General features: G+C 47.8%; 2 protein-coding genes across 3 annotated transcripts in view; one reads left to right on the forward strand and one right to left on the reverse strand.

Moving 5' to 3' along the window:
- The window catches only part of BST1 (bone marrow stromal cell antigen 1), a 30373-nt gene extending 19393 nt beyond the window's left edge, over positions 1–10980 (reverse strand). Inside the window, exon 1 of one of the 2 annotated variants that reach the window (XM_073342467.1) lies at positions 8106–10980. In XM_073342467.1, coding sequence (XP_073198568.1) covers positions 8106–8284 — 179 coding nt within the window. In that variant the 5' untranslated portion in view covers positions 8285–10980. The remainder of the gene's footprint in view (positions 1–8105) is intronic. The other variant, XM_073342468.1, reaches the window with a different exon arrangement.
- Positions 10981–13000: 2020 nt separating this feature from the next.
- Positions 13001–23375, forward strand: part of FBXL5 (F-box and leucine rich repeat protein 5) — a 54866-nt gene continuing 44491 nt past the window's right edge. Inside the window, exon 1 of the mRNA XM_073342470.1 lies at positions 13001–13181. Within this exon, the coding sequence (XP_073198571.1) occupies positions 13098–13181 (84 nt within the window). The 5' untranslated portion in view covers positions 13001–13097. The remainder of the gene's footprint in view (positions 13182–23375) is intronic.

A 23375-nucleotide genomic window follows, 5' to 3' on the forward strand; every position in this document is an offset into this window, starting at 1 on the left:
ATGGGAAAACACAAAAATACATAATATTGACAGTAATTCTGTAGCTGTGCTTTTTATAATGCTAGTTTAGGTTCCAATTCAGGAAAGAACTTGAGCATGTGTTAATTTCCATCCTTATTTCAATCATTCCTACTTCAGTGGGACTCATCTTAGGCAGTCTGCCTATCTGAGTCACAATGCAAGATCAGAGCCTTAGATCTTATATAAATGTGAGCAACATAAAGGTATTATGAGATCCTTACCTTTTGCATTTCTTGACTTGTTTAAAATGACCTTTGTGTTGCACTTAAGGTACAAAGAATACAAAGGTTCTCTTAAGGTACAAAGAATTTTCTCTGACTCAGGGGTAATTCTACCTCTTGCTAAACTGCATTATTACTTCTCAGCTTCTGCTGAACAAGGTCTGAGAAGAATATTTAACTTCCAGCCTGGAATAATCTTTTGTAGATGCAGACTGCTGGTCCAGTTACTAGATATATATCTATTACTTTCATCCCAATACTCTTTGTCACATTCTATTTCTCCTTGTTTCTTTCTTCTAGAAATCTTTCTTAGTCTCTTTCCAGAAGCCTTCTGCTCTAATCTCCTTGGAACTAGCTTTTTGTTCCCTCCGCTTCCTACAAAATGTTACATTATTCAGAACAGATGAGTGTCTTATAACAAGACACTTGTTTTTTGTCAGAAAGGTGCATGTCACGGAGTGTGGGGGAGTCCGGGGCCTCCACCCCTCTTCCTGGGATTCACTGTGACTCTCAGCCAGCCAGTAAAACAGAAGGTTTACTGGACAATAGGAACACAGTCTACAACGGAGCTTGTGGGTACAACCAGGACCCCTCAGTCAAGCCCTTCTTGGGGAGCCGGGAGCTTAGACCCCAGCCCTGGGGTTCCCTGCGTTCCACCACCCAGCACCAAACTGAAACTACTCCCCCCCTCCCCCCCAGCAGGCTCTCTCCTGCAGCCTTTGTCCACATTCCCGGGCAGAGGTGTTACCTCTCCCTCCCCATCCTGGCTCAGGTTAGAGGCTCTCAGGTATCCCATCCCCAGTGTAACTCCCCTGCCACATTCCCAGGTCAACACTCCCCCCTCCCTGCTGCGTCACATCTCTCCCCGCTTCGAGACTGAACTGAGCGGGGTCACTCTGACCAGTGACCTGGGGAAGTTCAGGGCCCCCTCTCCAGGACAGCGCATCTGCTATCATGTTGGTACTTCCCTTTACATGGACCACGTCCATATCATAATCCTGCAGGAGCAGGCTCCACCTCAGGAGTTTGGCGTTGGCTTCTTTCATCTGGTGCAGCCAGGTCAGGGGAGAGTGGTCGTGTACACAGTGAAGTGTCGCCCGAAGAGATATGGCTCTAGTTTCTTGAGGGCCCACACCATGGCCAGGCACTCCTTCTCGATGGCCGCGTAGTATTGCTTCTGGGGTAGCAACTTCTTGCTCGGGTACACGATGGGGTGTCTCTCCCCCTTTTCATCCTCCTGCATTAACACTGCTCCCAGTCCCATGTCTGAGGCATCAGTGAACACCATAAAGGGCTTGTCAAAGTCTGGGTTTGCCAGAACTGGGCCACTGACCAGAGTCTCCTTCAGTTGCCCAGAAAGCCTCCTGGCACGGCTCGGTCCAGACCACCTTGTCTGGCTTCCCCTTCTTGCATAGCTCGGTGATGGGGGTGGCTATGGCACTAAAGGGGGCACAAACCTTCGGTAGTATCCTGCCAACCCAATAAAGGCTTGGACCTGCTTTTTGGTGTGGGGAGCGGTCCAGTCTCTGATCGCCTCCACCTTAGCTGGTTCCGGCTTTAGGCGGCCGCTCCCCACCTGATGGCCCAGGTAAGATACTTCAGCCATCCCCACCTTGCACTTCTCCGCTTTTACAGTCAGCCCAGCCTCCTGGAGTTGGTCCAGCACTTGTCTAACCTGGGACACATGGTCCTCCCAGGTCTGGCTAAAGACACAGATGTCATCAATATACGCCACGGCAAAACTCTCCGTCCCCCTCAGTAGCTGATCCACCAGGCACTGGAAGGTGGCCAGCGCTCCCTTGAGGCCGAAAGGCAGGGACAGGAACAGCGGCACTTGCCAGTAGTCCTTTGTAAAGTCCATGGTGGTAAGGTATCGAGCTCCTCCCAATTTGTCTAGGAGCTCATCAGGCCTGGGCATGGGGTAGGCATCTGATACAGTGATGGCATTGAGCTTCCGATAGTCCACACAGAACCGGATCGACCCGTCCTTTTTGGGGACCAGCACCACCGGTGAGGCCCAAGGACTGGCAGATGGCTGGATCACCCCCAAAGCCAGCATGTCCCTGACCTCTCTTTCCAGGTCCTGAGCAGTTTTCCCTGTGACTCGGAAGGGGGAGCATCTTATCGGTGGGTGCGATCCTGTCTGCACCTGGTGGACAGTCAGATTAGTGCGTCCAGGCTGGTTGGAAAACAGCTGTCGGTACGGATGCAGCACCCCCCTGATCTCAGCTTGCTGGGCAGGGGTTAGCTGATCCAAGAGGGGAACTGTTTCCAGGGGTGAACCAGCTCTGGTCCCAGTTGAATAGATTTACTAGAGGGTCATCTCCCTGCTCCTCCCAATGTCCACACACGGCCAACACCACATTCCCCCTGGCATAATATGGCTTCATCATATTCACATGGTACACCTGGCGGTGGTGCGCCCGTTTAGACAGCTCCACCACCTAGTTTACCTCATTTAGCTGCTTGACAACCTTGAAAGGGCCTTCCCATGCAGCCTGTAGTTTGTTCTTTCTCACGGGGATGAGAACCATCACCGGATCCCCGGTGGCATAGGCACGGGCCCACGCCATGCAGTCATACCAGACCTTCTGCTTCTTCTGGGCTCTGGCCAGATTCTCCCTGGCCAGGCCCATGAGTTCAGCAAGTCTCTCTCAGAAGATCAGGACATACTCCACCACTGACTCTCCACTGGGAGTGGCCTTCCCCTCCCATTCGTCTCTCATTAGGTCCAAGGGGCCCCTTACCCTCCTTCCATATAACAGTTCGAAAGGTGAAAATCCGGTAGACTCCTGGGGTACCTCCCTGTACATGAACAGCAGGTGAGGTAAGTACTTGTCCCAATCATGTGGGTGCTGGTTCATAAAGGTTTTCAGCATCATCTTTAGTGTCCCATTGAACCTCTCCACTAGTCCATTGGACTGGGGGTGATAAGCTGAGGCCCAGTTGTGCCGGACCCCACATTTCTCCCACGAGCACCGGAGCAGGGACGACATGAAGTTGGATCCTTGGTCTGTCAAGACTTCCTTGGGGAACCCCACTCGGCTGAAAATGGTCAGGAGCGCATCTGCCACGGTGTCTGCTTCAATGGAAGGCAAGGGCACTGCCTCAGGGTAGCGGGTGGCAAAATCTACCACCACCAGAATGTATTTCTTCCCCGACTGGGTCGTCTTGCTGAGAGGTCCCACTATGTCTATGGCCACCTTCTGGAAAAGCTCCTCTATGATGGGCAAAGGTCTCAAAGCCACTTTCCCCTTGTCCCGGGCCTTCCCCACCCTCTGACAGGGGTCACAGGATCGGCAATACTGCCGGACAGTGGTAAAGACCTCAGGCCAGTAAAAGTTCTGTAGCAACCTCTGCCGGGTGCGCCGGATTCCCTGGTGCCCTGATAGGGGGATGTCATGGGCCAGGTACAGTAGCTTGCGGCGATACTTCTGGGGTACCACCAGCTGCCTCCTGATCCCACAGGACTCCACTTCCCTTAGGGGACCCATTCTCGGTACAGGAACCCCTTCTCCCACAGGAACCTCTCCTGGCAACCTCTCCTCATGGTCTGTACCACACTGAGGTCGGCCAAGTCCCCGAGCTTCCGCAAGGAGGGATCTTTCCTCAACTCAGTCTGGAACTCAGCGGCTGGGGAAGGGATGGAGACCAGCTCCCTCTCATTGGCCGGGTCTGAGGCCACAGCCTCTCTGAGCCATGCCCTTCGGTGTTCCCACCCCACCATGTTAGGGTCCTGCACCTACGGTGTGGTACCCTCCCCAAGGTCAGGGCGCAGTGCCCCTCGCAGGCTCTGGCTATGGGTCACAACCAGAGCGGTCTGGGGGTTGCTTGGCCAGTCCTCTAGGTCCCCCCGCACATCAAAATCTCAGTGGGCAAATGGTGGTGCACCCCCACGTCCTTGGCCCCCCATTTCAGGTGTACCCTTGCCACGGACACCTTGAATGGGGTCCCACCCACCCCTGTTAGGGTCAGGTAGGTGTTGGGCACCACCCGATCTGGGGCCACCACCTCGGGCCGGGCCGGGCCAGCATCACCTCCACGCCCATATCCCAGTATCCATTGACCTTTCTCCCACCTACCTCCAGGGGAACAAGGCACTCTCTCTGGAGGGACAGCCCCGCGCCCACCCTGTAAACCGAGAACCCTGAGTCCAGAGCCTCCAGCCCCCTGGCAGAGCTAGCCGGGGGTATTCTTCCCTCCTGAGCAGATGGTAAGCTGGCAGCCCCCCTTGCCTGGGCCGTCTGCCCCTCGTCCAGCTGGGTCCCTACCCAGTTAACACTGGGTAGGTTGGGTCTGCTCAATCTGTTCCTGAGCCTGGGGCACTGGGTCCGTACGTGGCCTCTCTGGCCACAGTGATAGCAGCTCAGGTCACATTGGTCCCCTTGAGCGGGTCGGAGGGTCCCGACGCCAGGTGTTCCCCTTGGGAGGGGGTTCTCCATATTTCCCTGCTGGGAGGTCCCATGGTGACTCTCTCTCTCTCTCTCTCTCTCTATCTGCATCGTGGGGGGCCTGTTCTTTTGGGACTCCTCCCTGCTACGCCCTGACTGACTGTTCACAAACTCATCGGCCAGCTGCCCTGCATGCTGTGGGTTCTCTAGCTTTTTGTCCACCAACCACAGTATCAGGTTAGAACGACACTGTTCATACAGTTGTACCAGTACAATTAGGTCAAGCAGATCCTCTTTAGCTTGGGCCCCAGCTGCCCACTTGCGGGCATATCCCTGCATTCGGTTGACCTGTTGTAGGTATGTGACCTCAGGCATTTTACGCTGACTCTGGAACCTTTTCCGGTACATCTCGGGGGTCAGCCCAAACTCACGGAGCAGGGCCTTTTTGAACAGTTCGTAGTCCCCTGCCATTCAGCTGTACACCTCCACGGCTTTGGGGCCCAGTAAGGGGGTGAGAAACTGGAGCCTGTCTGCAATGTCAACCCTGTGTATCTTGCAGGCATTCTCAAAGGCTGTCAGGAAGCTATCTATGTCCTCCCACTCCTTACGCTGGGCCAGGAAGCACTTATCAAAGCTCCTTGCAGTCTTGGGTCTCCCCTCACTCACTGCAGCCGGGGCCTCACTGCTCCTCAGCCTGGCCAGCTCCAGTTCATGCTGTCTCTGCTTCTCCTTCTCCTCCTGTTCATGCTGGCGTTGCCTCTCCTCCTCTTCCCACTCATGCTGACGCTGCTTTTCATGATCTTCCAGCTCCCTCATTTTCATCTCCCTCTCCCATTCCAGCTGCCTCCGCTCCAGGAATGGGGAGTTCCGCCGGGAGGATCCCCTGCTGGCTGCCGGGGTCAGGGTGCCCTCGGTATTCGCTGGGCTTCCTCCAACCCCTCCCCCAGGCATAGGTAGGAAGGGTCTCGGGATGTCCTCGGCACCAGTCTGACCCCTCCCAGCCGGTCAGGCCCCAGGGCCCACACTGCATCCACTGGGCAGCTTCCCTCAGGGACAGGGATCGGGTCATCCAAGCGATCCCACTCCTCCAACTGGGCAATCAGCTGTTCCTTGATGAACCTCCCAATGCGCAGCCCCCTCTGCCTGCACAGCTCCACTAGGTCGCTCTTAAGGCGTTTATCATACATCTCCCTGCTGGCCACTCGCAGGCCTGTGCAGCTTTCCACGGTTTCCAGGAAGAAACCCTAGGGTGCCAGTCCTTCCTGAGGTCACCACCTCTTTGCCAGGGTCAAGCTGCAGACTCCTCTGCCCCTGGGACTGCTTGCTGCAATCCCCCGGGGGACCCTGTTACTGCAAAAGTCCTTCTCTCTGGTCACACACTCCCAGGGGTTAAATGCCCCCTGAAACCATCTCTCTGAATCTTCAGCATGCCTGGTCCCCATCAATCCCCTTTCGTTTTACTGTTCCCTAGTCACTTACTGCAGAAAGCGCCGTTCATGGGGTGCAGTAGATCCCACCGCTACTACCAGATGTCACGGAGTGTGGGGGAGTCCGGGGCCTGCACCCCTCTTCCTGGGATTCACTGTGACTCTCAGCCAGCCAGTAAAACAGAAGGTTTATTGGACAATAGGAACACAGTCTACGACGGAGCTTGTGGGTACAACCAGGACCCCTCAGTCAAGTCCTTCTGGGGGAGCAGGGAGCTTAGACCCCAGCCCTGGGGTTCCCTGCGTTCCACCACCCAGCACCAAACTGAAACTAACCCTCCCATCCCCCACCCCACCCCAGCAGGCTCTCTCCTGCAGCCTTTGTCCACATTTCCGGGCAGAGGTGTTACCTACCCCTCCCCTCCTGGCTCAGGTTAGAGGCTCTCAGGTACCCCATCCCCAGTGAAACTCCCCTGCCACATTCCCAGGTCAACACTCCCCATCCCTGCTGCGTCACAGTGCATAAGCCTTGTTTTAATCTAAACATTCCAGTCAAACCCTAATTTGTTGCAGGATGAGCTCAGAATCTTAGTCTTTGTTAAAATATGTTCTAATGAAACCCTGGGTCACATCAATTTCAGCCAAAATCTTATTTAATTCTCATCTCACCCGTTTCAACATGTTTTCACCATTGTTATTCATATGGGTCCACAAGTCTGTTGTATCATTCATTGGAACTAGAATTTAGGGTTAAAGTAATACAGTTAAAGTTACTATAAGAAACATGTCAATATGGCCAGGTTTTGGCTCTCAGAAATTCATACATTACAACATAAAGCACAAGAGGGTTAAATTAGATATCCTGTCCCTTCAGCTTTTTTCATTAAGGTTCCTGAAGTATAAAAGAAAAGATCAGCTAAAATCTGAAGAACTCCTGACAATATTATGTTGGATCATATTAAAGAAGTTCTGTATTAAAATCACAAATGAGTTTGATTCCCCAGAGTTTAAATTCCAGGGTATTACTAATTAAGAGGTCTCTTGGTTTTTGGTACTGTTTCTCTCCCTCTCTGTGTGAAACTTGCAAGCTGCTAATTGTGTTAGTACATTCTAAGACAGAGTCTGTTCTCAAAGCAATTCACAGAGAGAGAGACTCAAAGCAATACTCTAACAACAGAAACAGCACCCAGAAACTCCCCGCCCTTTTGTTGTATTAACAATTGTGATTAAAATAGAGATAGAGGATGTATGTGGATGGATGCTTGGTGTGGATAATAACTGAATGATCAGGGAGCTGCCAGCCTAAGAATCCAGTGTCCATCTGCTGAAGAAGGCGTCAAGTGGAAATAACCAGAGGACCCCCCCGGAGGGCAGACTGGAATCCACCCAACAGCCTCAAGAATGGGAGAACCAAAGAACAAGATAACATCTAGCAGCACGGAGGAATGTGCTATCTGCTGATTGATTCAGCAACAGCATGATGAAGCAATTCCCATAGACTGGCATAGGAAGAAATTCCTATAAAAATAGACTCTAAAAAGTGAGAACTTTGGGGTCTGATTCTACAAACCAACTTCCAGGAGCATCAGATGAGCATCTGACAAGGCCCTGCTCCCACCTCATGTCCAGGCCACCTGGCCAGTGGCTTGGCATGAGCAACTCTAAGGCTGGTAACTATGATAACAACCTTGCAGAACGTGTGTGTGTGTGTGTGTGTGAATAAATATGAGATTGAATGGAACGTTATAGCTGTAACTAACTGCTTACTATGAATCTTTCTGTGTTCACAATAAATGTGGTATTTTGCCTTTTTTCCTTTAATAAGATCCTGCTGGTTTTTAATTTATTGGTATAACAATTGCGCCCCCTCCGCCCCCGATCCCTTTTAATATATTTATTTTAAAGATGAATTTTGGATTTCTCAACAATTACAAATATGTTGGTTTCAACAGGACTACTCCTATGATTAAGACTGTCGTATCAGGCCTATGATTTGTAAAACCATTAAAGTGTGGAGACTGATTCAGAAAGAGAAAATTACTTACCCAACACTTGGATTCACAATTCTAATATATTCATAACATCTTCCAATTACAATGCTCTCCAGATTAGGTGTGGTACCTTCACCTTTCCATTTCTTCTTCCCATCTATTTCTGTGGGTTTAACATAGTCTTTACTGAAAAGAAGACCTACTAACAGAGACAAGAAGAAGCTGTTCATCATGAAATTGTGAGAACCAAAGTCATAAAGAAATAAAATAATCAAATGTCCAAACGGAAAAGAGAAGACTGCAGTTTATATTTGTGTATCAATATAGGCTGTGGCCCTGCACTTAAATGATTCTAGGTGCAGAGTCCGATAGAAAATGAACTATATTGTGAAATGCAACAGCTTCCTGGGACTACTGCAGAGCTAAAAGTCATTAGAAAAATCCAGCTTGTAAAACTATTTGTACTATTGCCATCTTGTGACTATTAGATAATATTACACCCCCTCTAAAGAAAACATATCACTGATGTACCATTAACAAAAATTCAGATTTGCTGAATACTCACTGGAATGCTACAATATACTGAACATGGCAATTTGCCATGAATTAATGAAAATATTTTAATACCATTTTATTTCAAACAGTGTTACACTTCTTACATAACTTTTTCTACTAACTGCACAATTTGCTGAAATAGCAATGTCAAGAATAAATCAAGAGACAAGATGATTGAGGAAATGCCTTTTATTGGTCCAACTTCTGTTGGTGAACGAGACAAACTTCTGACCTGAAGAAGTGTTCCGTGTAGCTTAAAAGCTTGTGTCTTTCACCAACAGAAGTTGGACCAATAAAAGATATTACCTCACTTACCTTGTCTCTAATATCGTGGGACCCACATGCCTGCAACAACACTACAAAGCATAAACTGTGAAGGAATACACAACAATTAAAGCACTAACTTTATAACAAGAGTTCACACATCATAACTCTCACAACACAATCAGTATAGGTGACATAAGTATTGTCCATATCTTTTCATTTCTCTATGGAGTCTGGCAACAAAACTTGTGTTGTGATAAAACAGATTATAAAGTCTTCCTGCTGAAGAAAACTGCCTTGTGGTCTGGAATCAATTGTACTCAGAATCAAATGGATTAAACTTAACTTCGCATGTATTGAACAAATTAATTTATATATATATTCTCCGCCAACTGTCTGTCTGCCCTGGATAAGATCTTGGCCAGATCCTCAGCTGATGTAAATCAATGTAGCTCCACTGTCAATTTTCTTTCCTGTACATATTGATAGAAATGCTCACAACTGTGTAGTTTGCCTGTGGATGTGAGCGCCTGGGATGTATACCATTGGTCTCCTTTCTTGTAGTAGCACATCCCTAAATCCTCACTGAACACCTGAACTGTTAACCGTCTAGTTATATCACAGTATGCCAATATGCTTGCACTAGTAGGTTAACTGATTCATTTTGATGAAGATAATTCCTGTTAATCATCTTTCTGTAGGAGAACTCTTGGTGGGACCAAGATTTTCCACAAATAGTGGTAGAAACTTGGCAAGGTGATTTGCCATCTCCAATATATTCCCAGGTAAGCATGATTTTCAGGTAGTTTCACCTCAGAAATTCATGCCACTTTTTTGCACTGTTGGTCTTGATAAACTCCTGAGACAAAGTAGTCAATATACTGTACTTCTGCAGGTCTTATGATGCATTTATTCAGATTTCACTTGACCCCTTTTCCCTAGATCTCTGGAGCACGGCATGAAGATTGACTTCAAACATCAATGTATTATCCACAATGTCTGCAAGTGCGCCAAGCCTGGCTTAGACTCATAGGGTGAAATCCTGGCTCCATTGAAGTCAATGGGAATTCTGCTATTTACTTCAGTGGAACCAGGATTTCACAAACAGATTTTAAGGCCAGAATGAACCATTGTGATCATCTGGTGTGACCTCCTGCATAACACAGGCCATAAAACTTCACTAAATGATTCTTGTATCATACCCATAACCATATCTTTTGGACAGACATCCAATCTTGATGTAAAGACTTCAAGTGATGGTGATGCTACCAAATCCCTGCATGTTGCTCGAATGGTTAATTACCCTCCCTGTTAAAGAAATTGTGTCCTATTTCTAGTCTATCTAGCTTCAGCCTTCAGCCACCAGATCTAATTATGCCTTTTTCTGTGAGATTTAAGTTACCTCTGAATCCTTTCTTTAAACAATTTAATAGATTGAGCTTTTTTAGGTTCTCACTGTTAGGTATTTGCTCTTGTAGCCACTGCATTACACTGGAAGTTCATGTTGAGCTGGTTATCCACTAGGACTCCTAAGCCCCTTTGTAAAATACAGTCCCCATCCTGTAAGAGTGCTATATATTCATTGTTTCCAGAAGTATGACCTTGCATTTGACTGTATTAAAAAGTATATTGTTGGAGGGACAGATAGCTCAGTGGTTTGAGCATTGGCCTGCTAAACCCAGGGTTGTGAGTTCAATCCTTGAGGGGGCCATTTAGGGATCTGGGGCAAAAATTGGGGATTGGTCCTGCTTTGAGCAGGAGGTTGGACTAGATGACCTTCTGAGGTCCCTTCCAACCCTGATATTCTATGAAGTACAACTTACCAAGTGATCTACAGCAGTGTTTCTCAACTTTTTTGATATCAGGGATCAGCTTGCTGTCTTCCTAAACCAGTGGTTTCTAATCTTTTTATGCACAAGATCACTTTTTGAATTTAAGTGCAACCCAGGATCTACCCTGTCCTTTCCCCGCTCACTCCATCCTCCCTCTCTCCATCGCTCGCTCTCCCCCACCCTCGCTCACTTTCACCAGGCTGTGGCAGGGGTTGGGGTTCAGGAGGGGGTGAGGGCTCGGGGCTGGGGCCGAGGGGTTCGGAATGTGGGAGGGGGCTTGGGGCTGAGTGTGGGACAGGGGGTTGAGGTGCAGGAGGGAGTGAGGGGTGCAAGCTCTGGGAGGGGGCTCAGGGCTGGGGCAGGGACTTGGGGTGCAGGAGGAGGTATGGGGTGCAGGCTCCTGCCAGGTGGCACTTACCTCCGGCAGCTCCCAGTTTGTGGTGCAGCGGGGCTGCTGCTAAGGCAGGCTCCCTGCCTGCCCCTGCCCCTGCCCATGCCACTCCCAGAAGGGGCCAATGCACCCCTGCGGCCCCTGTGTGTGTGGGGGGGCACCTGGCTCCGCGTGCTGCTCCTGCCTGCAAGCACTACTCCTGCAGCTCCCATTGGCTGCCGTTTCCCGTTCCCAGTCAATGGGAGCTGTGAGGGCAGTGCTTGCAGGCAGGAGCAGTACGTGGAGAGCTCTGCTGGCCACTTCTGGCAGTGCCGTGGGAGTGCGCCGCCAGAGATTGCGACCGACTGGGACAGTCTCCAGGATCAACCAGTTGATCGCGGTCGACCAATTGGTGACCACTGCCCTAAACTGTATCAGGGACATCTCAGGGACCATTGCCAGTCCATGGACCAGTCGTTGAGAAACACTGATCTAGATCACTTTGTACTACTGACCCGTCCTTATTAATCTCTCTACCATATTTTTTTTGTGTTATCTGCTCATTTGCCAACAATTTTATATTTTCTTCCAATTCGTTGAAAAAGATGTTGGCTAGCACTGGGATCTCACTCGAAACACCCCAGTTGGATGATGACTCCACATTTAGTTACTTTTTGAGATCTGTCAGCCATTTTTAATACATTTAATATATGCTGCATTGATTTTTTCAGTCAGTGGTGGACAGTACTAAGTCAGATGTCTTTAAAGAAGTCTATTATGTCAACACAGTTCCCAAAGGGTAAGCTATTGCATCTGTACCTCCTCTCGTGGGTATTAAATATGATTAGCATTCACCTTACTTTATCCAGTCTTATGTGGTATAGAAATACTGAAAAGCTGTGGGGCTGTGATCTGCATTGGATCCCTCATTCCAGTTGAGGAAAAAGGATTGTCCCTTCCAATCAATCATCCTGTGTATGTCCTCTACATCCATCTCTTGTATTCAGGTATTGGTAACCATGGTATTGCACCCAATTTAATAATGCAACTTCTAAGCTTTCACCCAGTTGAATGAGACTTTACAAAACAACGTCTCCTCCAACTGATGAGAAAAAATGTAAAAAAAAAAGGGGGGTGGGGTGGCGGAGGCAGGCTCCTGTACTAGGACCTGAAGGACTGGATTCGCGGTATGATGAGTGCCTTCCGCTCCCCTTGAGTATCTCGCAAAACGTTTCAGAAGTGGCCCGTTAACATAGATAGTACACTTGACTCCTGCAACTGGTTCTGCATAAACTCCAAGGCCGGGTGGCCTCCTTGATGTCAGCAGTGCACAGATGGGGGCTGCTGTTCCCAATGTCAGCAAAACTTACTAACACGCCTGTACTTAATTGAGGGCCAGCTGTTGCCCGTTCAATGCCTGCGGGGCGGTTCCCCGGAGCCTGAGGCTCTCCTGCACGGACTGTGGGGCGAGCCAGGGCAGCAACCCTTGCATGTCACGCCAGGGGACCCATGGGGTGGGAACAAGTGGGATTCCCCCTCCCCTCCAACCCTCCGCGGGGGTAGGGGCTGGCCGGAGATGGGGCCCGCAGCCCGGCGAGGCGGCCCCGCCAAGGGGCGCAGGCTGCAGCCGGCCCCGCCAAGGGGCGCAGGCTGCAGCCGGCCCCGCCCGCCCACGGGCGTTACCCCCCCAGCGTTAGCTCTTCGCGGAGCCTGGTGCGGACGGGGCCCGAGCCGGGACCAGGGAAGCCAGCGGGGCGCCCCCGGTGTTGCCCTCAGGGCTTAGCGCCGCCCCCCCCCCCCGGGCTCCTGGGAAGCGGCCCGTCAGCAAACAGGCGGCGCACGCTGCGAAGCGCGAGCACGGCCGCCGCGGCAGGCCGCCGTTCAGCGGGCCCCTGTCACGTGCCGGGGGGGCCAGGGCTGCTCCCAGCGCGGCCTCGGCGGGTTGGGGCATGCGCAGAGCGGTTGTCGCTGCCGCGGCGAGAGCTGCTGCTGGCGCTGGGCACGGCGAGTCTCTATGGGGAGAACATGGCTCCCTTCCCCGACGAGGTGGATGTCTTCACGGCTCCGCACTGGCGGATGAAGCAGCTGGTCGGGCTCTACTGCGACAAGGTACCGGGCGGGAGGAGCGGGCAGTCGGCGGCCGGAGTGGGGTGGGACCTACACGCCCCCTGGGGAGGATTTACTGACTGCGCAGCTGTCACCGCCCCTCCCCCCGGGATAGGGCAGGGGCACGCGGCCCTCGCGGGCTGCCGAGCCCCTCGCTCCGGCTCGGTCCCCAGGCGGCGGCCGCTTCTTGCGCCAGCCCCGCGAGCACGGCAACTTCCGCCTGCCCCAGCAGAAGTAACTGCGTCTGCTTCCCGCCCGCTCCTCCTCCTCCTCCCGGCAGCAGGGCTGTCCTGCCCGCGGGGGGGGGTGTCCCCTTCCTCCCCCCCCCCCCCGCCCCCGCATCAGCTCTCTCCTGCCCAGTGTGCGCTTCCCGCTCCTCGAAAGCCCCCGGCAAGACTCCGCTGGTTTTTCCCAGCCGGGAGGAACGGAGCTTTTCCTGGCGCCTCCCACCCTCTCGCTTTATAAGAGGGGGCGACACACGTACCCGGGTTCCAATTTTGTTGTTGGGGTTACAGGGCCCTGTGCAGGTATCCGTGTCCCACGCGAGGACCCACTGCAGGATTAGGGTCTATTTGTGACACGCCTATGAAGTGAATTTCTCAAGGATAAAGAGGCTCACTGTTTACACTGAAAAGCTTGCAATTTTATAAATCTGAGGTTCCCAAACTGTGGTGTGCCAACAGTGTGGTGTGGCCTGCAGAGCAGCTGCTGGCATCGCTTGCTGGTGATGTTGACTTTTTTCATTTGACGCTGCAAAACTCCATTCATGGTCATTTTAAGAATACATTAAGTACTTTCTTAATGTTGTTTCCCCGTGTAAGTAACCTCTGTAGTTTCCACGGCCGTGTTATATGGTCACAATTGATCTGCCTGTTGTGAGAGGCCAGTCTGGTGGTCTGTACTATTTCAGGTACAGACCGTGTGGAGGGAGGGGGTTTGTGAGACAATCTCTAAAATGTTCTCCATGCTATGAAAAAGTTCGAGAACTTCCTACTGGGAAACACGGCCTTTGAGTACTGTTGACGTAGTAGGCCTTGACACTCTTTTCTGTTGTTCTTGGAATGTTCACACAATCTTATTCATGTATTTGTTTTTCAAGATTTCTACAAAGTTTTTACTAAATTAATCAGACTGTCCTAAAAGCAAGCTGTAGTGATGCTGAACTGGTTGGACAGGAGTGTAGGTTGTCAAATATTGACAGAATCTTGAATTCAACTGTCCTGTTTTGTGAGTTTACTTTCTAATTTTCCAACATTTTCATGCAATAAACCGTGGCCCAACTTTTACAAAATACATATGGAGGGCAAATCTGGATTTACCATTTTAAGTGATAGAAGAGAAGGAAGATATGTAAGATTGTGTCCTGCTAGCCACATTTCAGCTGCTTCTTTATCTGAACTCAACCTCTGACCTTTGTATTTGTGATCAGTCATGTTGGCTAGATAGTGGAAAAGTTCCTAGCTGCTCAGAATTGTTTTTTGACTTCTGCTCTTATGAGGTTAGAGATCTTTGTTAATCAGATCAAATAAGGCTTTGCTGTATGGATTATTCATAATTATTCTCAGGTTGTCTTTCATGTTCTACCAATCATGTCAATTTTGATTCTTTTAGTTCTTTCACTAATATTTGTTTACATTATATATTAACCTGTACATTTTAAAATCTGTCTGGAGGAGCACATTAGAGGAAAGATGCTTTGATCATTTCTTTACATTGAGGCAATTTATTAAGTTAGTGTCTTTACTTTTAGTTCTTACAACATAATCAGAGGTTAATCTTTGCCAAATTTTGAGGTGAAAAATGCTCCTGACTGAAACTGAAATGCTGCTGGAAGGCTTGGATCAGGGATTTTCATGATTAAATTGTGGCTACGTTTTTGTGGCAACAGAAGCATTGAAAATATTTCACTATTAAGGTTTTCAAAATAATCAACATTCTGATCTTCTCTTTCAAAAGACAAAATTTTGTTGAATGACACACCTTGATTGTGAAGAAACTGATTTTTTTTCTGCACTTAAGATGAGCCCAAATCATTTCTATCTTGCTGCGTAACACCTCTTCACAATATTTGCATTTTACTTTAGAAAAATTCTTTCCATTATTTTAGTTCTCAATCACTTCTTTTCATTTCATTCAACTGTAGGCATGTTGAGTCAGAAACTCATGCAGTGATGTTTGGTAATAACTAAACTCTAAGCAACAGAATACAGTGTTGATCAGGAGCTTTCACACTTAACTGGTTTTAGAATGAGAAACAACCGCCAAGCAAATTCAATTCAACTAAGACAGAAAAATAGGATGAGTTAACTATATAGAGCGATGTTTATATAAAACCACATTATTAGGTGTCCTGCAGTCCTTACAGAAGATTCTAGCTTTAAGTAAGTCAGGCCTCCTTACAATTCACAACTTCATTTGTTATCCCTTCTTCAACATCCCAAGACTGTTGAATCCACTCACTAGCCATGTCCCTTACCATTCTCAGTGACTACATTCATTCCTTTTCCCATCTTGCTTTCTGGACCATTCTAAAACTTCTTATTATGCTTGTTAGAAAATAACACTGATTTCATCATTTCTCTTTGATCTCTTTAGAATATTTTCATTCACACATGAAAATTGCAGCCAGTTTCTTATATAAAAACCTTTCAAATGTGTTGTGTTCCCCTGTAAGTCAGAGGTCTAGAACAGGGGAGAAACCAGCAAACCTGCTGTAATCCAGTGTTTCAGAGTAGCAGCCGTGTTAGTCTATTTCCACAAAAAGAAAAGGACTTGTGGCTCTAAGGTGCCACAAGTCCTCCTTTTCTTTTTACTGTAATCAGTGTTTCAGAATCATCCCCTTCCCTGTCTCCTCACAACCCTGTCTCCTTCCACCCTCAAATCCTCCTAAGCAGCAACTGGTACCTCAGCTCTCTTCTCCCCCTCCCTCCAAAGCTGTCTAGCAGCACAAAATGTTCTCACCTCTTTAGATCCTTTTTTCCTCCCCACTCTATCATTTTCTATCCTTCCAGCCCACCTGCAGCTCTAGATTGTCCTCATCCTAGCCATAGCAGTCTCTTGTTTTCTCCTATAGTCACTCAACATTTCATTTTCCCCCTGCCTTTTGCCTTCCCTGGCTCTAGCCTCAACAGCTTCTCCTTCGCCCAGCTTCATTCCCAGCAGTTATAGCTTTAGCAGGGCCTCCCTGCCTCCATAACCACGCTACTTCCAGTAGTAATGGTCTCATCGCAATCTCTGCTTCTGCCCCCAGTAGTAGTAAGAGGAGAGAAGAGAAGCTGCAGTCCTCTAAAAGTCGGAGGGTATAATTAGTGTCTTGCAGTATTTATTCAGGTATTATGCAATTATCCCACAGCACCTGCATAATCTCTGCAAAGTAAACCCTGACTTTAATGAGTTATTTCAATTTGTTAGAGTATCTTTGTTTTCAGTATGTTTTTGCAGTTAGTGTCTCCCAAAATGGGGGATTAAGCAAAAGTGGGGTATTTTCTCAGTGTCCCCTTCAATATGACTGACTATCTTGGAGACCTACATTAGGGAATTGTCTGACAAAGGGGAGACAGAAACATTCCTAAAAGAAAAGGAGTACTTGTGGCACCTTAGAGACTAACCAATTTATTTGAGCATAAGCTTTCGTAAGCTGTAGCTCACGAAAGCTTATGCTCAAATAAATTGGTTAGTCTCTAAGGTGCCACAAGTACTCCTTTTCTTTTTGCGAATACAGACTAACACGGCTGTTACTCTGAAAGAAACATTCCTGCGGCTTCTGTAATGGTGAGTCACCATAGCAGTGGAAACATGCCCTGGTACTGCTTTCTTTTCACCCCTGATCCTCATCCTTCATACACATTTGATATAGAGACTAAAAGCTTTGTCTATAAATTATTAGATCTGTTAGTTACTAGTGTAGTTCCCCCAGTGAAACTAGTGTAGACAAAGCTAAGGCATCACAGTGGTAAAAATAGCTGAGCCATATGTTCACTATAGTTTCCGCTGTTAGAGCGGCACCTATTGAGAATTAGGCCTTTGCAAAATCCTTGTGTAGACACATCCTAATAGTCTCTCATGCTACTGAGAGAGGTTCAAACATGAAACCAAAATGAGTTGCTGTGCTGGATTTTCAATGCAAGTCTGCACCCAGTTGATAGTTACTTTGCTTTGGTTAATTCTGCCCAACAGCTGTATTGGTTATATGATGCAAAATATCCTCCTAGAAAATCAGCAGACTTACTGAAATGTTTTTTTCCATCTCTGCTGTGCTCCACCCAACCTTTGCAATTATCTTCATGATCATCAGCCCTTCTAAAACAAAAATGTTGTTTGCCTTAATCTTTATTTGTTCAAATGTAGTGGCTTTTTATTAAACTTTACTAAAGCCTTTAATGGAATCGCAGAGCAATTGATAATTTTATGTGCAAGAGATGATAGCCTTGTATCTACTGAGTTACAGGCTGTGAGATTGTGAGTTCTATTTAGAGTTCTGTCATGGACTTGGAACAAATCCTGTCCTGCATATCACAGCATGCATAGTGTAGGATGGGCTGCTTTGATTTATGGTGGCTTGTTGCATCTGAATAGTTGGGAGTGTTAGGTGCATTAGCTGTTTCTCTTACCATTCATCTGGCACCAATGTGCTTGGGGATGGGGAGGTAATATGCTGTCTTAGTGCTCCAGTTATTTCTGATAACTGGTTAAAGTGGCTTTGCAGCCCCTAGAAGTTGAGCTACTGTAAAGATTCCACCATGGAGCCCAGAATCAGGCCCTTTATGTGTGACCTCGAGCCTTGTCCTTATTCTGTTCCTCAGTTTCTTCATCTGTAAAATGGAAATAATAGTATTTAGTCACTGCACAAGGGAGTTATGATGATAAATTCACTAATGCCTGTAAAGTGCTTTGAATTACACACACATTCTAGTGTTTCATAAAATTAGAACATTGAGAATTATTGAATATGTTAAAAGGCTAGTTGATAGTCTAATGACTTCTAAGATTTAAGATACTTCTTCTCATAGTAGAACAGTATGTTAAAATTAGGCTTGGTAGAATTTGATTTTAATGTATAGCTGTTGGTAAACATCAATTTCAGCTGACACAAACAACCCCCCCAAACAGTTGATAACGGTGGGCGTACCTATGGATTGGGTGGCGTTGGCCGTGGAAGGAGCCCTCTGCCTTGCTGTCACAGGAGTGAGGAAACAGCGCCATTACAGTGGAGTGGCAGAGGGCTCCCTGCACTGCTGTGGGGCAGGCACAAGGTACTGGGGAGGCTGCAGTTCTTCTGGCCTAGCGGGGCAGAGGCTTCTGGCCAGGACTGTGCAAGGAAGAGTCCTTGTTATCCCTGGCCGCAGAGACCACCTCGCTGCTGAATAGTTTTGGCCATCGGCAGGAGTCATTCAGTAGCAGGGTGGCTTCCATGCAGCTGAGGATTTGTCTTCCTATTCACTCATTCAGCTGTGGCCTGCCAAGACCCCAGCCTTCCTCACACCTTGTCCCTGGAGGGAACCTGTATCACCAGCTCTGTGGCCTTGCAGGCACCCCGCTGCAGTTCCACTGTCATGGCCCCACTCATTCATTCGCCATGAGTGTGGGAGCTGTCCCTGGGCAGGAAGAGTTTACCATTGGTATGGCCTCCCCCTGGCCAGTACTCGTCATCCTCCTTCAAGTCCTGATTGGGGGGTCTGTACTCAAGGCCAGAACAACTGCAGCCTCCCCTGCACCTTGTGCCCTGGTGTCTTGGGCCCCTTGGCTGTACAGGGAGTCCCCTGCTGCAGCATTGTCAGCACTGCCCTAACCCTGATCCCAGCTCTACCCTGCACAACTGTAAAAATAAATATAGTTAAAAACAGGAAAAAAAACCAAAACCCTTAAATATAAATTGATAAAAATAATCTAAATTAGAAAAAAAATCAAGTTCTGCCAAGACAGAATTCTAGTTTATTCATAACTGCTTGCTGGTTGTATCAAAGCTGTATCTACCTATGGTGGCTAAAATACGCTTTTACTGTTTTTTTAAATCATGTTAAGTTTTCTGAGCCAACAAGCGTAGTCAGAGTAGTTGGAATCCATTCTTTCTCAGTCATTGGCAGTATAGTTATTTACTAAGTTTCAGTTGCGGGGCCAATCAGTTATATCTGTAAAAATTACTAAGAGCAAATGTATTGAGCTCCATGGGTGTCAATAGGGGCATTATTTGGTCTATTGAAAACTTTTAATTGTGGTGATATGTGCGAAGGAAAGAACAGAGCCTTGACTTTCAGATTCCAGGCTGAGTTTGCCTGTCTTCTGCTTAGTTCAGAAGTAAAAAGTTTTGAGAAAAAAAATCTACTTCATATGAAAATTCAGACAAGAAAACAGTGTCTTATGATGCAATCTTTAGTCACTTTTCACACTTCAGCTGCACTTTATATAATTCTATTCTGGGGTAAAACAAAATTTATGGGAGAATAAAGTAATCTGCCCATCTCTTTTCTTCATATTTTTACTGTTTTACCTGAACTGGTCAACTACCAACTAGAAGAAGAACTTTTCTTTTTAAGATCAGAGCAATGTGCCTGTGTCTAGATAATATGACCTACCCAATTGAGGCTTTGGGAGTGTTGTAATAAATTGCATGACAATATTATTTGGTGATAGAAAAGCAAGCTTTTTCTTCTTCCCCTCCCCTTCCTGCTGTTGGGATTGGAAATAATAGCTCTAAGGATATGTCTGCGTTATGGAGACTGTACTGGCAAAGCAATGCTTGCATAGCCCTGTAGTGTAGATGCAGCCTCTGCCTACAGAAGCGGTTTTTCTGTTGTTGTGGGAACGTCACCTCTCCAAAAGTTAGCTACGTTGACAGAAGCACTTGGGAGTATACTGGCATAATTATGTTGATTGGGGTGGGTTTTTTTCACTCCCCGACTGATGTAGCTGTGCAGATGTAATTTTCAAGGGTACAGTAGGCTTGGTTTATGCTTAAACTTTAGATCGACCTAGTTATGTCATTTAGGTGTGTGAAAAATTCACGCTCTTGAATGCCATGGTTAGGCTGATGTAACCTCCAGTGTAGATGTGGCTAGGTCGACAGAAGGGCTGGTCTATGCTGAAAACTTACATCAGCATAGCATGTGTCTCTGGGCTATGAAAAATCTACGCCCCCTCAGAGACGTAGCTATGTCCACCTAACCCCTGGTATAGACTGTGCTAGGTCAATGGACGAATTGTTCTGTTGACCTAGTAACACCTCTTGGGGAGGTGGATTAGCTACAGCAATGGGCGAATCTTAATCCTGGAGGAATTCTGTGCCAAAAAAATTAAAAATTCTGTGCACAGTATTTTAAAATTCTGCATATTTTGTCAGAATAACACAATATAATCACACCAGTTTCAATTATTTGGTAATTTATTTCAAAATACCTCTCCAGGTATGTTTGTAACAATATAGACGACAAAAAAGATTCCGGAAATGATTTTTGACACACATTCCTTATTAGGCATATTAATACAGAACTTTGAGAAATAATTCATTTAAACTACAATACAGAAACACGTTTCATTCACCCCCTCAGCAGCAGTGCAGAGATTTGGGGGAGTCAGGGCTAACCGAGGAGCTGAAGGAGAGGGAAGTAATTGCTGGGAGTCTGGGTGTGAACTTGGAGGGTTGTTGGGTTGGAGGGAGAAGTGGGGGGGGGATTGTTAGAGAGCCTCCCCCATGCAGACCCCGGCCGACCAGTAGGCCCTCTCATTCAGTCAGACACGTCCCTGCACCCCATTCAGCTGCCTCTCCTGCCCACGGCCCCATGTGTCCCTGCACTTAAGCACTCCTCCCCCTTCCCGCTCTCTGGCCCTGCACTCCCATCCCTGTCCCCATGTGGCCTTCCACCCTTGCTCATTCAGTCTGCACTCCAGTCTGCCCCCCCCCCCCCAGCCTGTCTGAACTCCAGTCTGTGACCCCCCCCCCCCCAGCAGCCTCATGGGCCCCATGCTGTCTGTCCCCTCATATCCTGTGCCTCCTGATATGGCCCCATAGGTAGAGCGCTGTGAGGAATGCAGCCTCTTCTCTTCCCTATCTGCAGTTAGGGCTGTTCTTGCCAGGGAGCAGCTGCTCTCTGTTCTGGTGCCAGAGCAGCCCCTGGTCGGTGAAAGGCATAACTACAGCACTTCTCCAGCTGAATGTATTTTCTGCCGGGGTGGGAGGGCAGAGAATCTGTGTGGGACATGAATTCTGCGCATATGCAGTGGCACAGAATTCCCCCGGGAGTAGAATCTCTCCTGTTGTTGCAGTGAGTGTCTACATTGAGGCGTTACAGTGGCACAACTGCAGTATAGCAGCTGTGCTGCTCTTGGGGTTTAAGTGTGGACATACCTCTGGTTACCACTGCTCAGGGACGTTGATTACCTACATTGTTGGAAGGAAATCTTTCTGTCAGTGCAGGAAGTATTTACACCATGGGCACTACTAGTTAAAGTTGCAGCTATGCCGCTGTACTACCTAACACCCTTACAGCATTGTGAATCGACCTGTGTACTTATCTGGCCTCCATCACTGTATCTGAATGCCTCTCAAATCTTAGATGTGTACATGGTATTTATCCTTATCAACATCCTTGTAGGGTAGGGAAGTGCTGCTCTTCCTGTTTTACAGATGAGGGAACTGAGGCACAGAAATAGTAAATGACTTGCTCAAAGGAATTCTGTGGCAGAGTCAGAAATTGAACCTAGATTTCCTCAGCTACCGTTCTAGTCCAGTGCCTCAACCACAGGGCCATCCTTCCTCTCTGGTGAGCTTATGCCATCACTACTACCTTTTACTAACACATGACACCCAGAGTATGAAATTGACTAGTCTGTCTTCGTCATCCAAGATGAATGAAATGTTGAAAGTGTAAGGAAAATCCTCATTATTTAAGAATCCACTTAATAAATTCAGGTGGTGCTAGAGGATGAGATAAGGGAAAATTTTAAAATGAGTTCAGTGCTTTTTCAGCTTGGAGTGCTCTACTCCTTTATCTAGGAGAAGTGTGGTTATTAGAGAGAGCTCAAGAAGGAGAGACAGGAACTGCTAAATTCTAATCCTGGCCTCTGCCACTGACTTGCTGTGTAGCCTTGTACTTGATCTCACACCTTCCCCTCTGTAAAACAGGGATAATAATTCTTTACGCTGGGATGCTACTAGGATTATCTTCCTAATTGTCCAGAGTCTTGATATATAGAGTGCTACATGCATTTTAATTATTGATCTTACCGGCATTGTTTTGCATTGAGTCATCCTCCTTCCAAGTTCCAAAAAAAGGTGTGGTGACTATATTGTAAAGAGAAACGTAGCAGTTTTCTTACAAAAGTTTGTGTGCTAAGGGTCTTTGTTTGGTCTTGCCTTTTTGTCTGTTGTATTTAGATAGTCTTTGGATTATGCCCATCTTCTCCCAACCTTATCCTGAGATTGACGTTGACATCTAAATGAACTAGATGTCTTTCTGATGACTGGTTTGGAGAAATCCAAAGGTTTCTAGGGTTTTTGTCTCCTATCCTGTCTACTGTCAGTTTTTGAACTGGACAACTGGGATATGTCTATACTGCAGCTAGGAGCAATCCTCCCAGTCCAGGTAGATGGACTCACATGAATGTGCAGTGTTCCCTCTAATTTTTCCCTCGCACGTGCGGAATAAATTTTGTTTTGTGCATCAATATGGAGATCATGTGTCATACATCACCTCCATATTGGTGCACATAATAAAATTCAAGTGGGGGGGTGGGGCCGAGGGGTTTGGAGTGTGGTAGGGGACTCAGGGCTGGGGCAGAGGGTTGGAATGTGGGGGGGTGAGGACTCCGGCTGGGGGTGCGGGCCCTGGAGTGGAGCCGGGGATCGGGGCTTTGGGGTGCAGGTGGCCCCAGGGCTACAGCGGGGAAAGTAGAACCCCCCCGGCTGTCTTGGGAGACAGGCCAGTCCTTGCCTACAGACAGCCCCCCAACCTGAAGCAAATACTCACCAGCAACCACATACCACACAGCAGAACCACTAACCCAGGAACCTATCCTTGCAACAATCCCGTTGCCAACTGTGCCCAAATATCTATTCAGGGGACACCATCACAGGGCCTAATAACATCAGCCACACTATCAGAGGCTCGTTCACCTGCTCATCCACCAATGTGATATATGCCATCATGTGCCAGCAATGCCCCTCTGCCATTTACATTGGTCAAACTGGACAGTCTCTACGTA

The sequence above is a fragment of the Lepidochelys kempii genome, chromosome 4 (genome assembly GCF_965140265.1).
Source record: "Lepidochelys kempii isolate rLepKem1 chromosome 4, rLepKem1.hap2, whole genome shotgun sequence".
NCBI lineage: Eukaryota > Metazoa > Chordata > Testudines > Cheloniidae > Lepidochelys > Lepidochelys kempii.